This window comes from Enoplosus armatus, chromosome 12 (genome assembly GCF_043641665.1).
Source record: "Enoplosus armatus isolate fEnoArm2 chromosome 12, fEnoArm2.hap1, whole genome shotgun sequence".
NCBI classification, from domain to species: Eukaryota; Metazoa; Chordata; class Actinopteri; order Centrarchiformes; family Enoplosidae; genus Enoplosus; species Enoplosus armatus.
Genome location: NC_092191.1, coordinates 15,617,778 through 15,639,380, shown reverse-complemented (window position 1 = coordinate 15,639,380; position 21,603 = coordinate 15,617,778). Strand labels below are relative to the sequence as shown.

At 41.2% G+C, this 21,603-nt stretch overlaps 1 protein-coding gene across 1 annotated transcript in view; it reads right to left on the bottom strand.

Moving 5' to 3' along the window:
- Positions 1-1,301: 1,301 nt before the first annotated feature.
- Positions 1,302-21,603, bottom strand: part of pde10a (phosphodiesterase 10A) — a 33,082-nt gene continuing 12,780 nt past the window's right edge. The window contains exons 3-22 of the mRNA XM_070916165.1: positions 14,117-14,145; positions 13,167-13,287; positions 11,791-11,840; positions 11,527-11,667; positions 10,595-10,750; positions 9,693-9,743; positions 9,076-9,134; positions 8,715-8,766; positions 7,938-8,080; positions 7,347-7,439; positions 6,907-7,093; positions 5,762-5,904; positions 5,414-5,497; positions 5,169-5,319; positions 4,909-5,064; positions 3,944-4,116; positions 3,681-3,792; positions 3,422-3,502; positions 2,995-3,083; positions 1,302-1,433 (exon numbers count right to left, since the gene is read on the bottom strand). Of these exons, the coding sequence (XP_070772266.1) occupies positions 1,334-1,433; positions 2,995-3,083; positions 3,422-3,502; positions 3,681-3,792; positions 3,944-4,116; positions 4,909-5,064; positions 5,169-5,319; positions 5,414-5,497; positions 5,762-5,904; positions 6,907-7,093; positions 7,347-7,439; positions 7,938-8,080; positions 8,715-8,766; positions 9,076-9,134; positions 9,693-9,743; positions 10,595-10,750; positions 11,527-11,667; positions 11,791-11,840; positions 13,167-13,287; positions 14,117-14,145 (2,171 nt within the window). The 3' untranslated portion in view covers positions 1,302-1,333. The remainder of the gene's footprint in view (positions 1,434-2,994; positions 3,084-3,421; positions 3,503-3,680; positions 3,793-3,943; positions 4,117-4,908; positions 5,065-5,168; positions 5,320-5,413; positions 5,498-5,761; positions 5,905-6,906; positions 7,094-7,346; positions 7,440-7,937; positions 8,081-8,714; positions 8,767-9,075; positions 9,135-9,692; positions 9,744-10,594; positions 10,751-11,526; positions 11,668-11,790; positions 11,841-13,166; positions 13,288-14,116; positions 14,146-21,603) is intronic.

The window sequence follows — 21,603 nt, the reverse complement described above, 5'->3', positions numbered from 1 at the left end:
GGCTTTGAACCTAAAAGGACACCCGCCTCCTGTATGTCAAAAACAGACTTATTCCACTCTTTTATATAATTTATACCTCAATAATTCATCATGCCTTAACCATGTGGTGTAAATCAGGGCGCTGTCTGGACATTACATAAGGTAGTCTCCATGTAAAAAGTCTGTTGTGTCACTGCAGACAAACAAATCTTTATAATCCGCTGAGACACTTCGCCAACTTGTGCAGTATCGTCATTTTACTTGTGTTTTATTCATGGTTGTAGAAGTGATTACTGATTAATGAGGAGGAACCAGATTGTAGTGTCAAATAATTTATGATGTGATAGTGGCGTGAAAAATGTTATGAGAGTGGAAATTCAATAGTATGCAGTCTTGGCTTACTATAACTCAAGTGAAACGGATGCCATTTGTGCATCTTGCTCTTTTTTTTTTGTCTTGTGAACTCTGTCCTACAAGTATTATTACTGCTGGCCTGGGATCAGATCCTGTTAATCAGAAGAAAGTTGATGTACTATGCAGCAGGTTCCTAAATGCCAAAGGGGGCCGGGGGGAAGTTCTGTGGGGTCCACTTCAGGGGGAAACATTGTGACTCTCTTGTGACTGTGTTCACAAGTGTCGACATTATCTAACTCCTCTCGTCACAGTTCATCCACGTTTTGTAGAATATGCTGCGGGGGGATTTCTGCCATCTCCGCATAGAATAGGCTGTATGTCTTTATTCAAGTACTGCAAAGGATTTTTGCTCAAAAAGTAATAAAAAGAAACATTCTGACATCCACCTTCTCAGTAAGGTGGCATTACACCATACATCTGCTCTACACATTCCTTCTGTCTCTGGGAATACCTTGCTGAAGTAGTGCGCGTACGATAAACCTACCACAGAAGGCAAACAGTACCATTTTTTTAAAAAAGCCTGAACCGACAACAAGATTTCACATATTCTAGCCTGTGAAAGGTTCAGAGTAAGGCCTCTGCAAATACAAGACCATAATAGAATCAGCTCAAAAAAAAAAAATATAATAATAATATAACATAAAACAACCAAAACGGCACAAGTCCATTCTACCAAATGAATTCCCAAGCTGAGTGGATGTAGGGTGATGGGTTGAAGTTCCTCCCCATCGGCTGTCTGTCAGTCTCTGGGATCGGTGAAACCGTCAGTGTTGACACCTCCGTCACCCAATGAGGTAACTGTGTGTTTTCAAAGTCAAGTCGCCTTTAGCTGATCCGTCTCCTGCTAACTCAGGATGTGGGTTCTTCCCCCTGCCAAGTTCCAGGTCCGCGGCAGGATTCCGGTTGTATTCCTTTGGTGGGCCAGCAACCCCTTCGGTAGTCAGTTGTCCACCTTGACAGGGCCTGAATCACAAGGCCGGCTGGGCACTATATCCTCCACCTCTCCCCGTGATATTTTCTCCCACTGGCCTAGGTTCTCCCTGCAAACACAAAGCACCTCCGTCAGATGGAGACTCTGCATGTCGTGGGTCAGATATAGACAAGACATGGCTTAGAATCTGAAATAAGAGGATAAAGTCACGTCTGCATGAATCAAAGACATTGACAACTTCATCAATAATGGGACAAAATGATTTAAGACAGAAAAGCCCACTGTGAATGAAATTGTCTGATGCTGTTTTACTTTAAATGCTGATTATATTAGGCTAATAATGGCCTTTTGATTTGATGAATCTATTATCAGATGTACATTTGTTACTCATCCACTGCTGTTAATTGTCAGTTTTCTTGTTTGAGTTAAAATTAAATACACTACTGTAGCTATTGATGGGGCTAGCTAGTTAGCACACAACATTATAACACGTTGCTGCCACAAGGCTGTGCATGTGATGTTACAAATGTTATGGACATAATAAAAGAACTTTAAAAAAGATGAGCTGAAATGATCTAACCCTGGCAGAAATATCAGAATGCCAACATAATCAGAATATCAAATTAAGGTTCTGAAGAGATAAATTTTAACTGTCAACAAACTGCAACAATCAACAATACAAAAGCTGGATTCAACCAAACCAAAAAAATGTAATTCATTTACACTGGCAATTCATTTAAGACAAAATCTCAAGCATAATGCTAAAATGAACAATGGTCAAACACAGCCAGGCAGCACCAGTGTAATTCATTAGTTATCTGTATAAGCGGTCCCATCAGTTCTTATTGTCATGAAGGTACCCCCCCCCACCCCGTGCTATAATCAAGTCTGACATACAAGTGCAAAGAGTGCTGCCCTTTGCTGCCATTTCATTCAATTAGCCAGCCTGATGCAGTTTACACGTCTGTGGCAGATCCCACAACAAGCAGCCGGGCTCCGCAGGGTCTAGGCCCGCTGCCCACCCAGAGCCCGGTGCTGACGTACAGCCGGGGCTTAAATATTACACTGCTCACTTTGTTTGCATTCCCCGCAGATCAAGGTCACAGCGTTTTTAAAAACCAGCGGGTTACCCCAGGAGAGCAGGCAAATGTGCAACATGATCCTGTTCAATAACCAGAATGACACACACAAATACATTCTTACACTCTCTCACACAGACAGACACACAACGTCACACACTGACGCACCAAGTTTCCTGTACGCTGTATTCTATATTGAAGTTTGTTTAATTCAATATCAGTACAGCAGCATGTGTGTTTTGTTTTCAGACACACATACACACACGCACACACTCCTTATCACCTCTAATCTTATTTGTCTGGCCAACTGCTGCTGGTCAGATGAGGCCAGCACACACAAGCTGATGTCAGTGCATTTATTGACCATATCAGATGTGAAATCAGCATGACAATATTGTGTGAAGGAACTTTTGGATTGTTTTTGACTTATTTCACCTACACCTACAATTATATATAGTTATTACATTTTTTATTCCTAAACACACATCCTACATATGTTCTCTGTCACCTCAAAATCTTGCTTGGTCAAAGCTCACAGTTGGAGGACGAGACTTTCCCTTATGCTTTAAAACTGTAGCTTTGAATACTTACTTGCAGGCTTTTAGAAGAGGAGTGGATGGAGGGAAAAGCTCCGATAGTGTCGTGTAACATGGAATTGCAACAGCGTTGTAGAATCCCACCTTAAAAAAAGACAAACAAAAAAACAGAAATAATTAGGCAGTAGAAGCAAAATTGTATATAGTTTGATATAGTCTGTATTAACATTTTTAGCAACAGGATGATAAACTAATGTCATTAAGGAACAATCAGAAATGCAACACACATCTCATGATTTAAATTCCCAGAAAATAATATAGTTTTAATGGGAACACAAACGTCCTTATAGATCATGTATTTAAAATGGCAGTTCAATTATAAGCAGGAGAGTATTATTTGAGGTTTTGTGTGTGTGTGTGTGTGTGTGTGAGGTAGATGGTAAGCACGTTTGTAAGCACATGAGTAAAAGTGCTGGTCTTACTTGGCCTTGGGGAACCTCGTCCTTCTTGTCTCTGTCCATCATAGGGATCGGCTGCATCCCAATCTTCTTCATCTCATCTCCCTGTGGAGAAACAAAGCAAAGAGAGAATTTTCATTTGGTTTTGGCACACTGTGGCAAGCGTTCTGACCACTAGACGACACTGTTTTGCGCTTTACAAATTTTAGGACAGCTAGATGTAGCAGTTATACTGGGGCACGATCATGACACCAAAACTGTCTCCAGCAGCATCCCACTGTACCTCAGCCCAGAACTCAGCATAGATGTCGTTGGCTGTGAGTCGTGTGATTTGCCATTTCTTGGTTACAGAACACAGGTCACATGCTGTCATCATCAGACCAATCACACGATCCCTGGAGGGGAGCAAAGCCTCGTTATAGCCGCGTGGAGAAACTCAATGTGCTGTTTATGTGCAGCCAGGTCCACGTATCTCTGTGTGACGCTACGAGACCTGATTTGATCCGGACCTGACCTGTGCACCCCTGCGAGTCGCCGTGACCTGACCTGTGTGTGTGGTTGTTTAAGTCCAGCGCGTGCAAGGTCAGCAGCTCCGTCAGCTGCTGGTGGTTGTTGAAGTACAGGGCGAGGTCCGTGGCGATGATGGCCTTCCGGATGATCTCCAACACCTGCTCGTACTCGCTGGAATTCAGGTTGGAGAAAATATTGTGCCCTTCCAGCTATGAGAAACAAAGAGATCAATAAAAAAGCAAAAGCTCCACTTATGAGGCGTTCAGCTCAGCTAGACTACAACAGGTTGCAATCTCACGTTCATCTCAGGCCATCGCAGATCCATGGCCTGCCAGCAGATCCTGGACGTTACACAAGAGGGCACTCAGAACTAAGTCATGTGATCCTTTCCATGGATTTGTAATGTGATGGTGTGTGTGTGTGTGTGTGTGTGTGTAAGCATTAGTTTTCAAGAAATTATATGTTAATTTAAGTATTTCTACTGTTACAGGATGCATATAAGCAGAGAGTCAAAACAAACTTATAAATGTGGACACGATCTGCTTCTCTGACACAGAAAAAAACTAAACATGTAATTAAATTCAGGTTGATTTTTACATGGTTTTAGTCTATATGGTTACTATGAGTTTTGTAAAATTCGAGGGCATAATTTTACAGTGTCTGTTTTTAAGTGGCCATCTGTCTTTATTGGTGGGCTTCAGTTGCTTTCTGCTTTGCTGGTTTGTCCACATATGCCATCATTTTCATTTTCTCTACTGTACGTTGAATTATTTAGTAATGTCTGTGGTTATTTTGCATGTGGTATTCCCATTCTTTTGCCCACCATCTTCAAGTCTTTAAGCAAGTCCGAGATAAGCTGATATGCTTAAATAATGAAAAGGTCAAAAACATGTTATGTACAGCACATCATTTCATACTAAATATTAAAATTGAAAAGGCGATAAATAAATAAAAAATGTTGACTTAAGTTGTACAGTAAGTTCTGCATAGTGGAGCTCTACCTGTAGGATGGAGACGGTCTGAGAGAAGTGGTGTTGCTCCATGGTGGAGGTGGAGTACAGAGCAGCCAGCGGGTGGTCAAACTTCTGCAGGTACGTGTTGCTATAACCCCGATGGTCCAGATCATGGCACAGGCAGGCTATCAACAGGCCCTTCTTCTGTAAACCAGAGTGGTAAAATGTTTCACAAAGGACCCCAGATGTTAATTTCTTTTTTATTTGTGTCTAAGGGCAGTAAAACCCAGACCCGATAAGGAGCAAACCTCTAGCTCTGTGAACATCCCAGTGGTTTTCTGCAGGATGGCGTACATGCAGTGGGCCACGGTCACTGCGTGCTTCCAGTTGTGGTAGGGCACACGCCGGTAGTTCTTCCTCACAGACATGGTGAACCGACACAGCTTCTCCAGTTCAAAGCTGCATACGGACAGAAAGGATGCTTAACAATGAATCATCCCGAGCTTGGATGAAGAACTGACGCTGACCTCGTCACGGCCCAGTGACACCTTACCTGGTCTTTCCACAGGAGTTATGAACCATGTAGATAAAGACAGCAGGCCAGATCTCCTCAAAGGGATTAATGTCAAAGTGGAACCTGGAGGATGGAGGAGGAGATGGGTCTTAAATTAGCAAACATGTACAGCACACAGAGGGACAGATAAGGGGACTTCTGAGGTCTGGGTGTGTTTAACTGACAGGCCGTCCCTTCCTGCACTGCCTTGCAGAGCTTCTTCATCCAGGTCTGGACTCTGTCATCGTCCCTTTCATAGACACGTGGCTGTAGACCAACTACACTCAGGGTCACAGCAGAGATAGCGACCAAAACCTGCTCTGAATCTGAACCTGACGAGCCACTCACGTTTCGATCTCTTTATAAATGGGTGTAGGGAGGTTGAGCTGGGTAAGGGTCTTCCATTCTTCTGATGTGCAGATGCTGTGATAAGACAGTTTTTCCATTGTCACTCTGTAAATGCATTCAGAGTGCCGGATCCGGTGGTACATCTGCAGGGACACACGGGGACATCACAGGACAGGAATTAGTCTTTAAAATGTCGAGAGGGAAACTGAACAGTGCTATAAATACCATCTTCTGTTGAGTTCTTTAGGTATCAGTGGTGGAATTTCCAAAAGGGTCAGACAAAGGTAAGTTGTCCTGCATGATATTTTATCCGTGCGTCTCCAACAAGTGTCTCCACATCTGTTTTTTATCACTGTCACCCTTCCCAGACAGGCAGGAATAAGACAGTCAGGTTACATGCGCCAAGCCTCACACCTTCCACCAATAAATCACCATAAATCAGGAGCTGGCCTAAGTGAGTTTCCTCGAGGCGCGCGGCATAAATTACAGCTAAACATAAATCCTGTCAGTGGACGGATGCAGACTGCTTGTCTTAAAATATTAACCTGCCTCATCAATTTTAAAACCAACTTTGTGACGCAGATCCTGCGCAAGTTTGTCGCACGAGATGATGGTGAGTCAGGCCCCACAGAGAGGAGAGGCTCCAACAGACAGACCACACAACGCGAGCTTCAACACTTGAGCGTGATTCATGAAATGTCTGTGTGTTCCATGTAAGGGATAATCATCACTGCCAGAAAAGGATCTTTTATTCATATTTTGGGGGCAATGCACACTTTAAATAGAAGCTGTCTATCTTTGTCAACCTTGGTGAAAAAATGAAGTGACGACTCTGACAAACAGGGAAACCCGCAGCCTAGTAACAGCTGAAACAATCCTTCCAGCTATTAGGATGAATTTAGGACAGTGATGAGGCCACTACGTCAAAGGTGCAGTTATCTGAAAATAAGCCAATCAGAACCCAGTATTCATGGCCATGAAGTGTTATATAATCTTCACATAATCTACCTACACTACAAAAGATAAAGAGCAGGATTGTGCAGACGGGTGAATGGGTTGAATAAGAGAATGGGTTGTGTTTCTGCTGTTGGAGAAGATCAGTTAGTCGTTTAAAAAATTCTATAAGACTAATTCAGTTTACTCACATTTGCACAGTGTAAGGCCAGAGCACAAAAGACAGCAAACATCTTAAAGTTGTTCTCATCTGTTTTAGTGAAGGCACTTCCGCTTAGCTTGTTCACCATCTGCACCACACCTATAACGCTCCCCCTGCTCACGATGGGCATGCACAGGATGTTCCGTGTGGTGTAGCCGGTTTTGAGGTCCACCTCTCTGTTGAGGAAGACATACAAACATACGAGACATCAGTTCGACATTCATCACAGAGCTGTTAGTGTAAGTGAGTTTATAATGTGAACCAGACAGTAGAAGCACGGCATGTTTAAGTCTTAACTCCTTGTGTCTTAACACAAGTACAGGAGAACTGAAGAATCGTCCAGCACAACTTCAAGAATATTGATTTGATTGTCGATAAACATACGTAATAGAAAGGATAAATAAAAATGGCTTGGGTGTTGGAGTTTACCGGTTGAACCTTGGGTCTGCATAGGCATCTGGGATATTTAAGACTTCCCCTGTCCGAGCCACTTGGCCAGCGATTCCCTTGTCTATAGAAAACCTACAGGGAGAGAGGAGAGGACCAGAGTTAGGTTTGTGGACCGCCTGTGAAGCCTTCTCAGTCTGTGGGTGCTGGATGGGTGAAAACCGGCTTTAAAAAATCAATACTAAATCAATAATAAGAAATTCCATGTGATTTTACTACATTCTACAGCACAAATAGTGAGTAGATTAACTATCTCTTTACATTTAAACAATGATTATGTTCCACTAACTTTTTCAGTAGAGATGGTTTTGACTATATATATATGTCTAAGGTACACTACAGTGAACAAAGCCTTCTAGGTGCAGCAGACACACTTCTGGATATGTTGAGACAAAAAACTATTTAGTTGAAAATGAGTTTCAACTGTTCTAATCCTTCTAAATAAACTAGTAATTTTCAATGAAAATCTGTATAAACCATGAGACTTACGTAGATCAAAGATCAAGACCCTATCAACATTAAATAAGTATAATATTTAGCACACTGTAAGAGAAAAGGGTAAATCTTACGCACCTAATTTCTTTGGTTTTCCTAAAGACAGGTTTGCCTTCTTTCTCTTCCCCAATATCGAACAGGTCAGAGTACAGTTCTTTGTTGTTGTGATCTACCTGGAAGAGTGCGCACCTATCGGCATTCACCAGGTTTTTTGCATATATCTGCAAAACAGCACCAGGGACAGAACCTTGTTAGCAACATTGAGGGTTGGAAAGAACTTAAAAAAACATGGAAAATTATGTCTAGCACCTGCAACTTCATTAAATCAGACACATCACTGCAGTTTTAATTGTTTCTTTTGGATGGAACAGTTAAATGTAGAGAACAAAAAAAAAACACACACACACAGTAAAACTACAGGTTATTCCAGTTCATTTCAGTGTTTGAACCAGATGACTTGAATGACCTGAGATGACACCACAGTCACAAAGCAACAAAATACATACAAACAAAGAGGAGGGTTTTGGTAAAAGAAACAGGAAAATCATGTTTTACACTCATCCAGATCACATTTGTTTTAGACTGGCAAAGTAGAACAAATACTGCAAGCTGAAAAACTTGCCTATTTTACTTTAAGCCAAGTCTTAACATCTATTTAGTATGTATATGTATATATTATACCGATACTGAATAATTATAATAATTATTATAAGTTGTATCGAGATTGTCCTGTGTGTATCTGTATTACAGCAGCATTACTACTCTTTTTAACACACATAACCTAACACACACTCCCAGGATGTGTAGCCTTGAAGACAATGTGAATGAACACATACGTGCAGAAATCACACTCACCATAATATGTTCAAGTAGAGAATCTATTGCCACAATGTTATCAAAGTATGTTCTGTGCGAAAAGAAGAAATGGCGCATTGAGATGTTTGACAAATGGGAAGCTCTGATGACGTTCACATTCAAGACATGAAAGCTAAATTGCCTAAAATGCAGTCATTTCTTTCTACTGTGCGAGCAAAAAGTTCTATTTAACCTTTGACCAGACATGAGAAAAGATGAGACACTAACTCACTTTAGAGCCCATATCTTAACTATGTATTATACTTTGAATAAAATAAGAACATGGCATAAATACACGTTCACTATGTTTTCATCAGCATTCATTTAGTGTCAGGTAAACTGTCCCAACAGCAGCTCTTACTTTGACACATCTAGTAGGAAGTCATTGAGCTCAGTCTGTTTGGCGAGGCCTCTGCACACCTACAAACAAAGAAAAATAGGTCATGACCTCAGACGCGGCACACATTTCTCACAGAACACATACAGCATCCTGCATGTACTGTAAACGAACCGACTTGCTGTCTACACACTTGGCTGTGGGCCACCTTCATGAGTTTCAGTAACAACAGAGTGTTTTGCAGCGAGCAGCTAACCCAGGAGTGCAGTGCGCCGCAGTGCTGTACCGCTCGCTGAGGCTCAAGAGGTCCACTGTGGCCAGCGCTGCAGTGGGACGCTGCTTCTCTGAGGTGTTATGCTATCCGTTCGTATAAAAACAGCACTGGGGCGTAATGACGTCCTCGGGGAGCTGTTTGTTGAATCTATGGCTTAGTTGATTGGACTGGGCCCAATGACAACCCAGTTCCTGTACACAGTGGATTTCCCCATTAAAAACACCAGTGCAGAACCAGAACAAACAAAGTCACCTAAGATCATAATAAGTGGGACGGGTTCACCTTGTTCCCAGACATGTAGTCTTTAGTGAAGCGTTAGTACAGTACGTCTGCTACAATGTGTAATTTTAAATTGAAACCAGCTCACCTGTACTTGATGAATGGCAACTGATGCCCACGCTAAATTAGCTGTTGCAACCTGGAAATAATATGAAAAAGAATACATCACAATCAACACAAGTTATCACACATCTTCAAGGTTTAATCCGTTCTCGTCACATTTCCTCTTTTGCGCATTTCAACATAATTATCTGTTCTGCACGTCAGGCAGTCTCATAATCACAGAAGAGCCAGTTAGCCTACAGATTCAGAGCCACTCAGGGGACGCAGACTCACGCCTGTAACACTGCTGCGTCTGCATGGTTAACATTGTGGATTCAAATTTAAGCAAGGCATGTTGCTATGAAAGAGGCGTCAAATTACTTATGACTTATTATCATGCGACTGTGATGTGTGACAGAATGTTTTAGCGTCTTTCAGCTCATTGTTTTTGTTTTACCTCAATGTTAATGTTTTGGTTCACTTTCACCACTCTCATCTACCTCTTTTCCAGCAGTTGTTTTTAAATATATAATATGTTGATGTTTAAAAAAAAGGGACAAAATCAGGGAATTATTATGTCATTTTAAATAGGCTGTCAACAGATGGTTTGTTTATGGAAAGTTTTAAATCTAAAATGTGAATTTTCAAAGCTTATTCACTGTGACTATACTTGCTTGAGAATCCTGTATGTTACTATAAGTAATTTTCTAGCTCATTGCACTGCCATTTTACAGAATGTGTTTCATTAGCACCGAGTAGAAAGTCCTTAGAGACAATGACCCAATGTGTAGAAATGTTATTGAGTCTTTTCCACAATGAACTGAACCCCACAAATCTAATAGAGATCTTGAACAGATCCAGATTAAGGTGAATACCAGGCTAACTGTAGTTCTGTGAGCCTTGCTCCAGCCTCCCACTCTTGCTGTGTTTTGTCTGGGTCAGACTGACCTCCTGGTGGCTGAGGTTGAAGGGCTCCTTGCCCCAGTGCCGATGCAGCTCCAGGATAGCAATGAGGTCCCCGATGGCAGTGAGGATGGGGAGGCACAGGACAGAGTGAACATGGATCCCTGAGTCCTGCCCTGTGCCGTCGGGGAAGCGCTCGTCCTGCAACACACAGGTCGGTGGAGGTCATCATCAGCGAAAGTGCACAGGACTTCAACAATAGAGGTCAGCGTAGCTCATCCAACTGACAAAGAAGACAAATCCTAATATTTGTCCCTCAGCAGGGCAAACACTTCTGGTACTGTCTCTGAAGCTGTGTTTGCCACTAAACTCCAGCTGTAGCATGATGAATGTCAGTATATCTGCCACATGTGCACCTTAATAAAGAGTTTGAACTTTTATGGTTTGACAAGAGATAAGTAAGATAAGATAGTCTTTTATTAATCCATCAGCAGGGAAATTTACATTACATTACAGCAGCATACAGGATAGTGCAATAACAAGAGACAGTAGTAGAAAATCAAGATATAATAAATAAAAACAATAAAGACTGATTGTTTGTCCTTTTTGTGACTTGATGTTTCTCACCACAGAGCACCTTTGCTGATAACTTTTTCTTGGACATCTCCTCTTGCTGAGTGTGAAGTGTGAATGAGGACACTGGGCCTCTAATAGGAAAAGTCCCCCATCATTTATTATCTGTGCTGTATTATAACACTGCAAAAGAGGAGGAACTAAACAAGCCCCCCATAAATTCAAATTGAAATCCAAAGTATATTTTTGTTCCTTTATTTTCAGCTTCACGGTGTTGAGTGCATTGAACCAGGTGGTGATGAGCAGTGATGATTTAATGAAACATTTATAGAGGGCATTAAGACACAGCTATGCAGATTCCTATGATGGGTAAACTGGTACAGATAGCAAGAAAACAGCCTCACCCCCATGATGTCCTCTACTAGCAGTGTTTTGCGAGTCTTGGCAACATGAGCGGCAATGGTTGTCCCAAATGTGATGGGGCCGGAGGGGATGAGGCTTGGAGGGCCATCCTTGGCCCCCGTTGGAGTGAACAAACATAAACTCTATTGAGAAGCATAGGCAAGAACAGAGAGGGGAACAGAAATGGAGAAGAAAAAAAAGTCAAATACATGCACACAACTGCATTAGTGTATAAAATGTATTCAGCAAATGTGCTCTGCACTTACATTGTTGCATTCTCCCAAGAAGTAAAGTGCAAATCCATCAGCTTTTGTTGCTGTGGAAATGTGGAAGACACACGAAGGTCACACAAGTACTTTAAATAAAGTTTGACAGTCCAGCAACAACCGACATTAGCTGCCCATGTTACATTCTCTCATACAGATGTGTCCAACAATAAATGGCAGGTTTACCTGAGAGGAAAAGTGTCACAAGGAGACAACAGTCCAGCTACAATCTATTAACAATGTCCCACATAACAATGAGGGCACTCTGACCGAGGGCTTTGACTGCCATCCAGTTCATCTCATTCCCAGTCCGCCTTTCCATTCCCTTTTCACACTGATATATAGGTCATGTTATCATACAATGTGACAACAGAGAGACTGGCGGAGCATCAGTGAATACACAGATGATCAAGAAGTTAATGACTCGTGTGGTTTGGGTGAAATTATCCTTTGGTTTGACTCTTTGATTTTATAAAATGCAACAAATGAAACTTTGTCAGGGTTAGAACGATAAAGTAATCAACATCTTAAATCACTGATTGATTTTGGTTTGCCATTTCTGAATAGGGAGAAGAACTGGGACTATTCATTTACGAAAAATTCTTACTGCTTGTTTTATGTACAGTGCTTAACAAATTTATTAGACCACCATCCAGTGTAAGGTGTTTGCCACCGCTGCCCTAAATTAACAGTATTGCTGATTACCAAAATATTTTATGTTTCTGTAATGGTTAATCCACCAGTATGTGCAAGCCAAGCTCTTTAATAAAAATTATATCTTTAGTGCTAAAATACAATTATTGTTGTTATCCATGAATTCTCAAATTTACTTAGTTACTTTAGTTTTACAAAAAAGCAGAAAATAATAGTAAAGCACATTATTATTTTTTGATTGTGATGCCAAATTACAGTTATTTACTTGCATTCCTGAAGAGAAACATTTGTTTTAGTGGTTGCAAGAATGCAAGCTGTTATCAGGGCCAAAGGAGGTCATACAAAATATTAAGATTTTTGGTTAATATATATGAATAAGGACTATTTAGTTGTTCCAGTTTGTTATTTGCCTAATAAATAAAAGTTTTCTCATTTTTATGACAGGTGGTCTAATAAATTTGTTAAGCACTGTATATACTTATTGGAGCAGCATATAGCTGGAGATCACCACAGCTCTCTTCTTGGGTTGTTCATCACAGCAAAATCCTCCTTTTCAAACAAATGTGCAAATGGTATTTACAGTATTTGACCCCAAAAATATTTGTACAGACATTTGTCATTATCAAGTTTTTTCTCCAAAAAAATGTATGTTGTCAGTGTCACTTTTGGGCACCAATGTGATGTGATCTGAAGCAAGAGGAATCATTTTCAATCAATTTTACCTGTTTTGATGATGTTGCACAACTCATAGAGCAGGAGTTTGTTGTCTCCTCCAGTGTCCAGGCGCTGCTCCATGTAGCTGTTGAGTTCGTACACCACACCCTGCATATTTGTGTCCTGGTACTGCTGGACGCAAGACACACAGAAATTGTGAAAACTCCACAGCCACGCTTAAACACAGAGAGAAGTGCTACGACAAAGAAAAACGTGACCTGCATTCTGTACTGCACTCAGACTAATGTTACTGCAGCGGCTAGCTACTAACTCAAATGGGAAGATTTTAATTTTTTTTTTGAATGAAAGGGGATTATCTTCCATTGCCATTCACAAAGACGTAAACCATTCATCTCAACATTACCCTCCGCCCCACCCTTACACTCCCCTTCACCGCTGCATTCTAGCCCAGGGATCCCCCCGCAGTCCCGAGAGGAGGCCACCGGAGCCCCACAGCTCTGATTAGAGCCCTGGCAGGCTCTGATGCTCAGCCTCAGCTTAAAAGTGTGGTTATGTAAGAGGCAGACCTCCTGCCTTGTACGGATCCAGAGAGCCGTCTATTTCTGCGCCTGCAGAGAGGGTGAGGACAGGACGGCAGGGAGAGTGGCGCACTAGAAAGTCTCCCCAACGGGACGCCTTCTATCCTCCCACATCCTGTTTGCACAGACGTATGGATGACGCACTGAGGGGTCGAGTGGCCCTCGTTTTTTTTTTCTGTCTCTTTGTGTGTGAAGTCCCTTCTACCCGGCTCCAGGGCCCTGCTGTGGGCACTGACACCTGGCCTCCTAGGGGCATGGTGGTGTCAAAATGACAAAGGTGTGAACATACGTATGTGAAGCACAGGGGATCTACTCTTTCCCATAACTTTTGTGCCAACAGAAATTTGTGAAACTATCAAGTGAAGCTTCGTGTGCCTTGCCACATAAATATGTGCACATAAAATGAAGCAAAAACCTACCCTGCTGACTTCTTTAGCTGATGTGTCATCTGGAAAGAGAAAAATCACAACGTTAAAAAAACAACTTGAAACAAAGTTACAGCTGCCGCCAATGTGCCACTGAGCAAAACACTTGATCAAATGGGTAAATGGAGGACGCCAAGTGTGTGTAACTGCAAATGTAAAGGCAGTCATTGCTGAAAAAGATACACACATCAACTCTGTCTGTATTAAAAAGCAGTCTGGCATGGCTGTTTGAACACCACAAGCAGCAAGTAAGCAAAGCCATATGTTGTCCTAACAAGTGAATGGTAAATGAGCAAATGCTAAATATATGCAGCATTTAAAGCATTAATACACATTATGTATAAATCATAGATTCATATTTCATCTATGTTTGATGTAGGAGATGTTTCTTAAATGATGTTCCTTTTAAAACCAAATTAAGAGAGGTATTAATTCAACTTGACAAGTGCAACATTTTGTGGCCTTGAGTGCAAATTCCTGGTGTGATTTCAGGCCGTTGGAGAGACAGTAGACATACGACTATTGTCTTTGGACGTGGACACTGAAGTATGTGATAATAATAATGAAAGTTTCGGCCAATCATAACAGTTTCTGGACTTATTGTCTGGGAGTGGGATCTGGGAGTGCTACTTGGGATGAAAATAAAACCATTCACACAGCTCATGCGGTTACACATGCATCAACAAGCACACAAGAATCTTTGGTAATGTAGTCTTTGATGAACTACACAATCTTTGTTTTGTTTCATTTATTTTTCTTATTCTTTATGACTATTGATATTTATAAAGGGGAGGTATCTTCATAAGCCATTTTTTACTTCTAACCTCTCCTGCACAATGTTCAAACTTTTTAAAATTCTTACTGTCTTCATATATACATGCAAATACACTAAACCTTTCATGTGATCAAACCATACAAAAAGCTTCCCCTACTGAAGTGCTGACGCGAGCTGGTCCTCTTTTCAAAACGAACCGCTTTGTACATGTGAAGAAAGAAATTACAGCCAGCTACATTGTTTGTTGTTTTAAACATTCCTCCGGTGTGCTATGAGTTTCCTAACTTAGCCGTGAGAGCTATTTTAGAGTGAACCCCTGGCCAGGCGTGACGTCAATCAGAGGACAGAGAGCTGCACTTGAAAAAGACTTCAAATCCCTTTGAAAAAAAGGAAAAATACAGACAGAATCTTTTTTTATAGTGACGTGTTAAGGCCAAAAATATTCCGACATGAACCCCTTTGAAGGACAAATCTTCGGTCTATTACCTGCATCTTTTATACCCTACCAGAGAGCAGCTTAATACCAACACTATGATAGAGTCATTGATTGATTATTGGAGAATGTTAAAACAACCAAATAATATCCTTTAATTTAATGTACACTAACGTACAGTGAATTTGAATAACAGACAATTTACATTTTAATTGCATTTGTTTTGCTTATCTTTGATGTGTCATTTTGAAATGTATACAGTATGATGTAATGTGGTATATGATGTGTAGTATGTACAGTATGTATAATGCTGAATGATATGTGGGCTCTGTGAAAGATGCTGTGTAAATAAACCTGGTTTAACTATAAAGAAACCAGGAAATGTAATACTCGCTCCTTAACTGGATTGTTACTTAGTCCTGATTATTGAATCTATAGTATACAGTATGTACAGTGCCTCGGAGTCTGTGGTGTTTGATAGCAGAACGCAACATGTGCAGATGCCAGGCTAACTGCAAGCTATGAGCGGCATTGAAAGATTTTTTTTCCCCTCCATGACCTGAACTCCCCCCCCTCACCTACTTGGCTGTTGAGGGGACAAGCAGCACTGCCCCACCTCACCTCGCCCACAGGAGAAGCGCTCACTGCAGAGGAGGGGGGGGGGGGCATAGGCCAGGGCCGACAGCTCAAAACCAAATGCAAGCAGGAAAAAACACACAGGTCGACAGGTGATGCAGCTGCAGAAAACTGAAGACATATAACGTGCTGTTACTATACACCATGAATGATGTTAAAAGTTAGATCTTTTCTAAATAAGGTGGTGAAGTCTTTGTTGGGGTGTGCAGAGGAGCCACATGAGGTTGACCCTATTGTGAAGCATGGTCAGAGGATGGAGGTTTTCACCGCCCTGCCTGTTGATTTAGGCTGCCATGATGCGGTTCTCACCAACACATCTTTGCCACTTATCATTATTGTACGGTGTTGCAGTGCCAGTGACTCCAGCAGACTTAATATGAACAAAATCAGTCCGTTCTTGTTGTACACATTTTGCATATGTTTGCCATAAATCATATACTGGACAAGTATCATTATTAATATTTCAATCATATCACTCCTACACAAGAGCCTTCCCACTCCCAGAGGTATTCCCTCTGCCAGGGCTTGTGGGCCCCCCCCCCCCAATACTCTTGTTCACTCCTGGTTCACCAGTCACTGTTTGTGGTGTTGCAGGTCCAATTACAGTCTGACGAGCCATCTCTGCCGGTATCTCATGTGCAGCAAGTCCCAGTGGAACCACAGGGTGAGCACTGAGCACCGTGTCCACACACTGAAAATGTCTCAGGGGTCCAAAAAGTAACAGGAAGCCGTTGTACTTGCAAGCTACACCCTGTAAGGCGAAATGCGGGACCTTCCTGGGCCTGGGCCTGGCATCTATGACTTACAGTAGGCTCTAAAATATATAAAAGTGACAACTGTCCTGTCCCGTTTTGCAACAATAACATCTTTGTTTCATCAGTTATGTGTCTGGGGATTGACCCTAAGGACACAGCTACCCCCTGGGGCAGAGAGGGAAGGTATATGTACAAGTGTGTGTGCATGTCTCTGTGTTTTTTGTCACCACACTATGTTGTGGTCAGCCATCGGCACAGGGACAGAGACCAGTAAACTGTTCTAATGCCATCCCATATTTTCAGGGACGCCGCTGTGCTTTCAGTAAACACAGGAGGAGAGGGCCGACATGTTCTTCAAAAATATACCGCCTGCTCCCCAAACAGTGAACACTAAACACGGCTGTCTAGCAACTCCTGGAACCAGCAGAGACTGAACAGACTCTTCTAGTAACTTCATCACTCCATTCAAACTTTTTCCTGAACCGGAACAAGCTCGGTGGAAATGTTTGTCAGGTGTGCAGCACTGGGATGTTTAGCTTTAAGTTGGCTGGTATCAGCTCAGGATGTATGCTACTCCTTGTAAACCAATGATTAGTGCGGTAGAAGGTTGTGTTTATAAGGTCAACATGTACAGTACTGAACACCCGGATCCTGTTTATTGCCTCCAATCCTACATAAAATGTTAAGAATAACAACTTTCACATATTCTGTTAACAGAATGAGAAGGCTGCATGGTGGCTGTAGTTAATCATAAATCATAATTTGTGGTTTTCGTGCATACTATTAGAAAATGTTTTAAAATATCAATTTGTTTGTTATATTTTTACTTCCACAAAAAGTCCTGTTGTGGTACATTAGTTGTTCTAATTGCTTAAGACCAAGAGTTTGGATGTGTATCTTGCACCAATGGAACAGTTAAGACAGCGGAGCAGGCAGCCATGGCTGGAAAGAGGAAACCCTCTCACATTTTTGGGAAAAAAACAGAACAAACAGCAGAGTTAAAATAAATGGATCAGCGTGACGTCAGACAGGACCGACCCTCTCCTGAGTTTGGATCTAACATTTTATTCTCGTTCCAACACCACAATAACAGCGAGCGGGTAAAAGCATTTCACACCACACAAGAATATCTGTGCAAATGATTTGCACATATTGATTTCATGGTGTGTAATGAAAGTTCATGCGTCAGTGTGAGACAAACAAAAAACACAGCTTTAGTTGTTGTGGTTGTGTTTCTGTGTGGCTTCAACCAATAAAATCATCAGATACTCATCAGGAGTCAAGCAGACACAGTCTATATCTCCATGATAATGTGCAACCGGACACAAGGAACTTTCTTGATGGAGGAAATTTGTTAATGAATCTTTTGAAAACATACTCATCTTTGTTAAAACAACGTGTCAGGCTGATAGCTGATCAAGCAGTTTGATGAAAGTACATCAGAGTAAAATTTCATAATCTAAACAGAGCATACTGCACATAGACTCTGGGTCTATAGTATTTATTAAAATTCCACTAGGTCATATTCTACTGATAATTTCATTAAAAGATTAAATGAGAACATCTATGGCCGAATGTTTCTCACGGTTGGGTTTGACTTCCTGAGGTGTAGAATATTATCTGCTACTTCTAGACTCAATTTCTTTGATCCAAATAACTTTTCAAAGTGACATGAAACATAAAAAGGTTTGCTCTGGACCAGGTGTGGAAAGTTTGCTTACGGAAATCCCTTTTTCGTATTCACATCACAATTTCTACATTGCAGAGGTTTGGTTGCAAGAAAGAAAACAAGATCTACTGCTGTTACTGCAGATAAGTACTTCATACATGAAACTAAATAAACTGAAATTGGAATAAATAAAGATTAATCTAGATAATTAATTATCTAACCTGACAATTAACCTGACAAACTCACAAACTCACTGACCCCCCCCCCCCCAGAACACAAACACAAGCTATACGTTATATTAACGTACATCACCCCTGTCCCCACTGCGTTACATTAACGCACCCACCCCCTACTGGACACTTTATTCTGGTCACTGCACTGTTGTTATTTATCTTATCTTATTTTTACTTTTATTCTTATTCTAATTTTAGCTTTTATATTCTACTTATTTGTTATCAAAACAATAGCACCTTCAGACCACAGCAAATTCCTTGTAATGTATGTTACTTGGCAATAAACAGTTTCTGATTCTGATTCTGATTCTGATAAAGAAATGCAGTTAAACAATCTTCATACTTAGAATTAGTTATAATTTTTGTGCTATAATCATGCAACAACAGTCTTTCTTCTGATTTCTGAAACCACTGTCAAACCAACCAATACACAGAGCCTGCAGTTCACATATAAGCAAAAACGTCTCAGGTGATAAATGATTTGAAGAAACACCCAGAATATATCTGCGGCCCCCGGGCTAAGGCCTTTCACTGGGTAAAAATCCCTTAGTCAGCTGGGTCTCATGTGCACGATACTTGATGGGCGCTTTATTGATCCGCCGCCACAGATACACACACAGGACGGCCAGCTAGCAGTGACTCAGCGGTCAACACTGACGACCTCGTGTTCGTCCTGCATCAACCTGCTCCATGCCAACAGCAGCAATCTTCCTCTTCTTCTTCTGTGCCATGCTCCCTGTTTACCTCCACAGTAGTCCTCCGCTTTCTTTTTAATTATTTATTTATGTCTATGCGCGCCTCTCTTTAAATAGAGATCTCAATGAGGCTTCCTGTTTAAAAAAAAGGTTTAACTAACTATCAGGTAGTTGTTGTCTGGCATTCAGAAGATATTTTTGGGTGGATTTGTACTTTTTAAGGACAAAAATACTTTTTATTTGGCATTTTAGTTGCATTTCAAACAACACTAACACAGAAAATGTTTTTTCCCCCAGTATTTTATACAGCGTCCTCTTAGCGCTGTGTAGGGGGCCTCTGCCTCCCTATTGATGGAAAGCCCTGCAGGTGAGACAGCTCTCTTATGACAGTGGCGGGGTATGAGGTTCTGCTGCACAAGCACGTCTTTGTCTGCTTGCGATTGCCATCTAAAACACATCTGAGAAACAGTATCAGCTGGTTAACAGCTTGGCCTAACTCTTGCCCTCTGGAGCCCGGACCAGAAAAGCTGAAGACTCCCTCAAACTTCTTCTACAAAGTTACTAATCAGACAGGCAATTCGACTTTTCAGCTTTGTGAATGATGTCCTGACTTTGATCATTTATTAATCACTTAAGTCTCTTCAAATCTTTCAACCAAAATTTCTGAATATCTTCTGTTTGCAGCCTCTCAAATGTGAGTGTGTGCTTCTTTCTTTCTCATATAATTGAAAAAGGGAATTAAATTACATATCTTAAGGATTTGGGCTGTAATGTAAAGCTGTGACCTGGGCTCTGGAAACAAGAAATGGTTATTTTTCACTATCTTCTGACATTTTATTAATTAAGTGATTAATTGAAAGAAACATTGAACAGATTAATCAGCAATGAAAACAATTGTTAGTTGCAGTCCAGATCAGATCAGATATAATCTAATTTTGACAGATTATACTGTATCTGAACTACTTCACCTGCCTCACAAATTTAGGGAATGAGGAAACACATGTACATCCACAAAAGAAGCATGAAAACACAAACAATGTATCATCGTACATTGTTACAATTATAGCGACAATAATAGACTTTAACATACTGCAGACTTTATCCAGCCTTCATTCACAACTCACAGTCCGACCAACAGACACAGTTGTTACATATACAACGTGTGTGTGCGTGTGTGTGTGTGTGCATTGCAGAAGGCACAGGTGAGTAACGGACGGAAGCAGAAGAGGGTTTGGGATTTATCAATTACCCCATGACATTGTGTGGTGTGAGTAAACATTGCCAGTGGGACAGAGGTCTAGAAAGGTGTGATGGTCAAATGACATCAGTGGGGATTCTGGGAAATGATGTTCTGCTCGGTGTGTTCAGTAACAGGCCGATCTGCTCTGTAACTCTGTTATGACGCACCAACATCTGCCTTGAAAGCTGGAGCCTGATCTTGATACATATATCCAACTGTATGAAGCAATAAAGTAAGAAACAAGAGAACAATACAAGAAAACTAATTCAGTTATCATGACAAGGCACATTTGTAATATCGCCACACAGCAGATTCAACGCAGTAACAAGTGTGCAAATGTGAAGGCTTTTTCTGGAATTACAGGCTGTAACACAACCTTAACACAAACACTTACACACACACTTGCGTGTATGTGTACAGGCAAACTGATTTATGTAATCCAATGTAGCCCATCACATGATAAGTGAGAATGGGACTGGCTGCAGGGACTGCTTCCAGGAAGCAGTGGTTATCTCAGTGACGATCACATGATGACAGGTCCTGCTGCTGCTGCTGCACTCATAAACAAATATAAGATCAATCTGATCTCTAAAAAGTGTCCCTGTCACAGTGGTCTCACAGTGGTCTAACAGAGGAAGTGGACTTACAGTGATATTACTGACGTGATGTAAAGATCAACCCAGTGAGAGACATGGCTGATGATTGCACAGCTGTCCTTTCCTTTAGATACAGTATTTGTACTGATACAAGTAGCTAATTTATTCTAAAGGTGTATTTCCATATCCATTTTTGCAGTCACACTTTTTTTATTCCGTGGTTGAATATTGTTCAGTATCTGTGTTTTGTTAAGTATTCGAACAACTTGGTTAAGACCAACTCAGCAAGCCCAGTGTGAGTCTGGGGTGCTCATGACAGAATACATTTTATTTTAACAATATTTTACATGAAAATATGGCTACCACATGCTGCTGTATTTTCAATATAAACATTCAATACCAAGTCAATATAGGGTTGAGGAAGGGAATGCATTCAACATGTTTGTTAG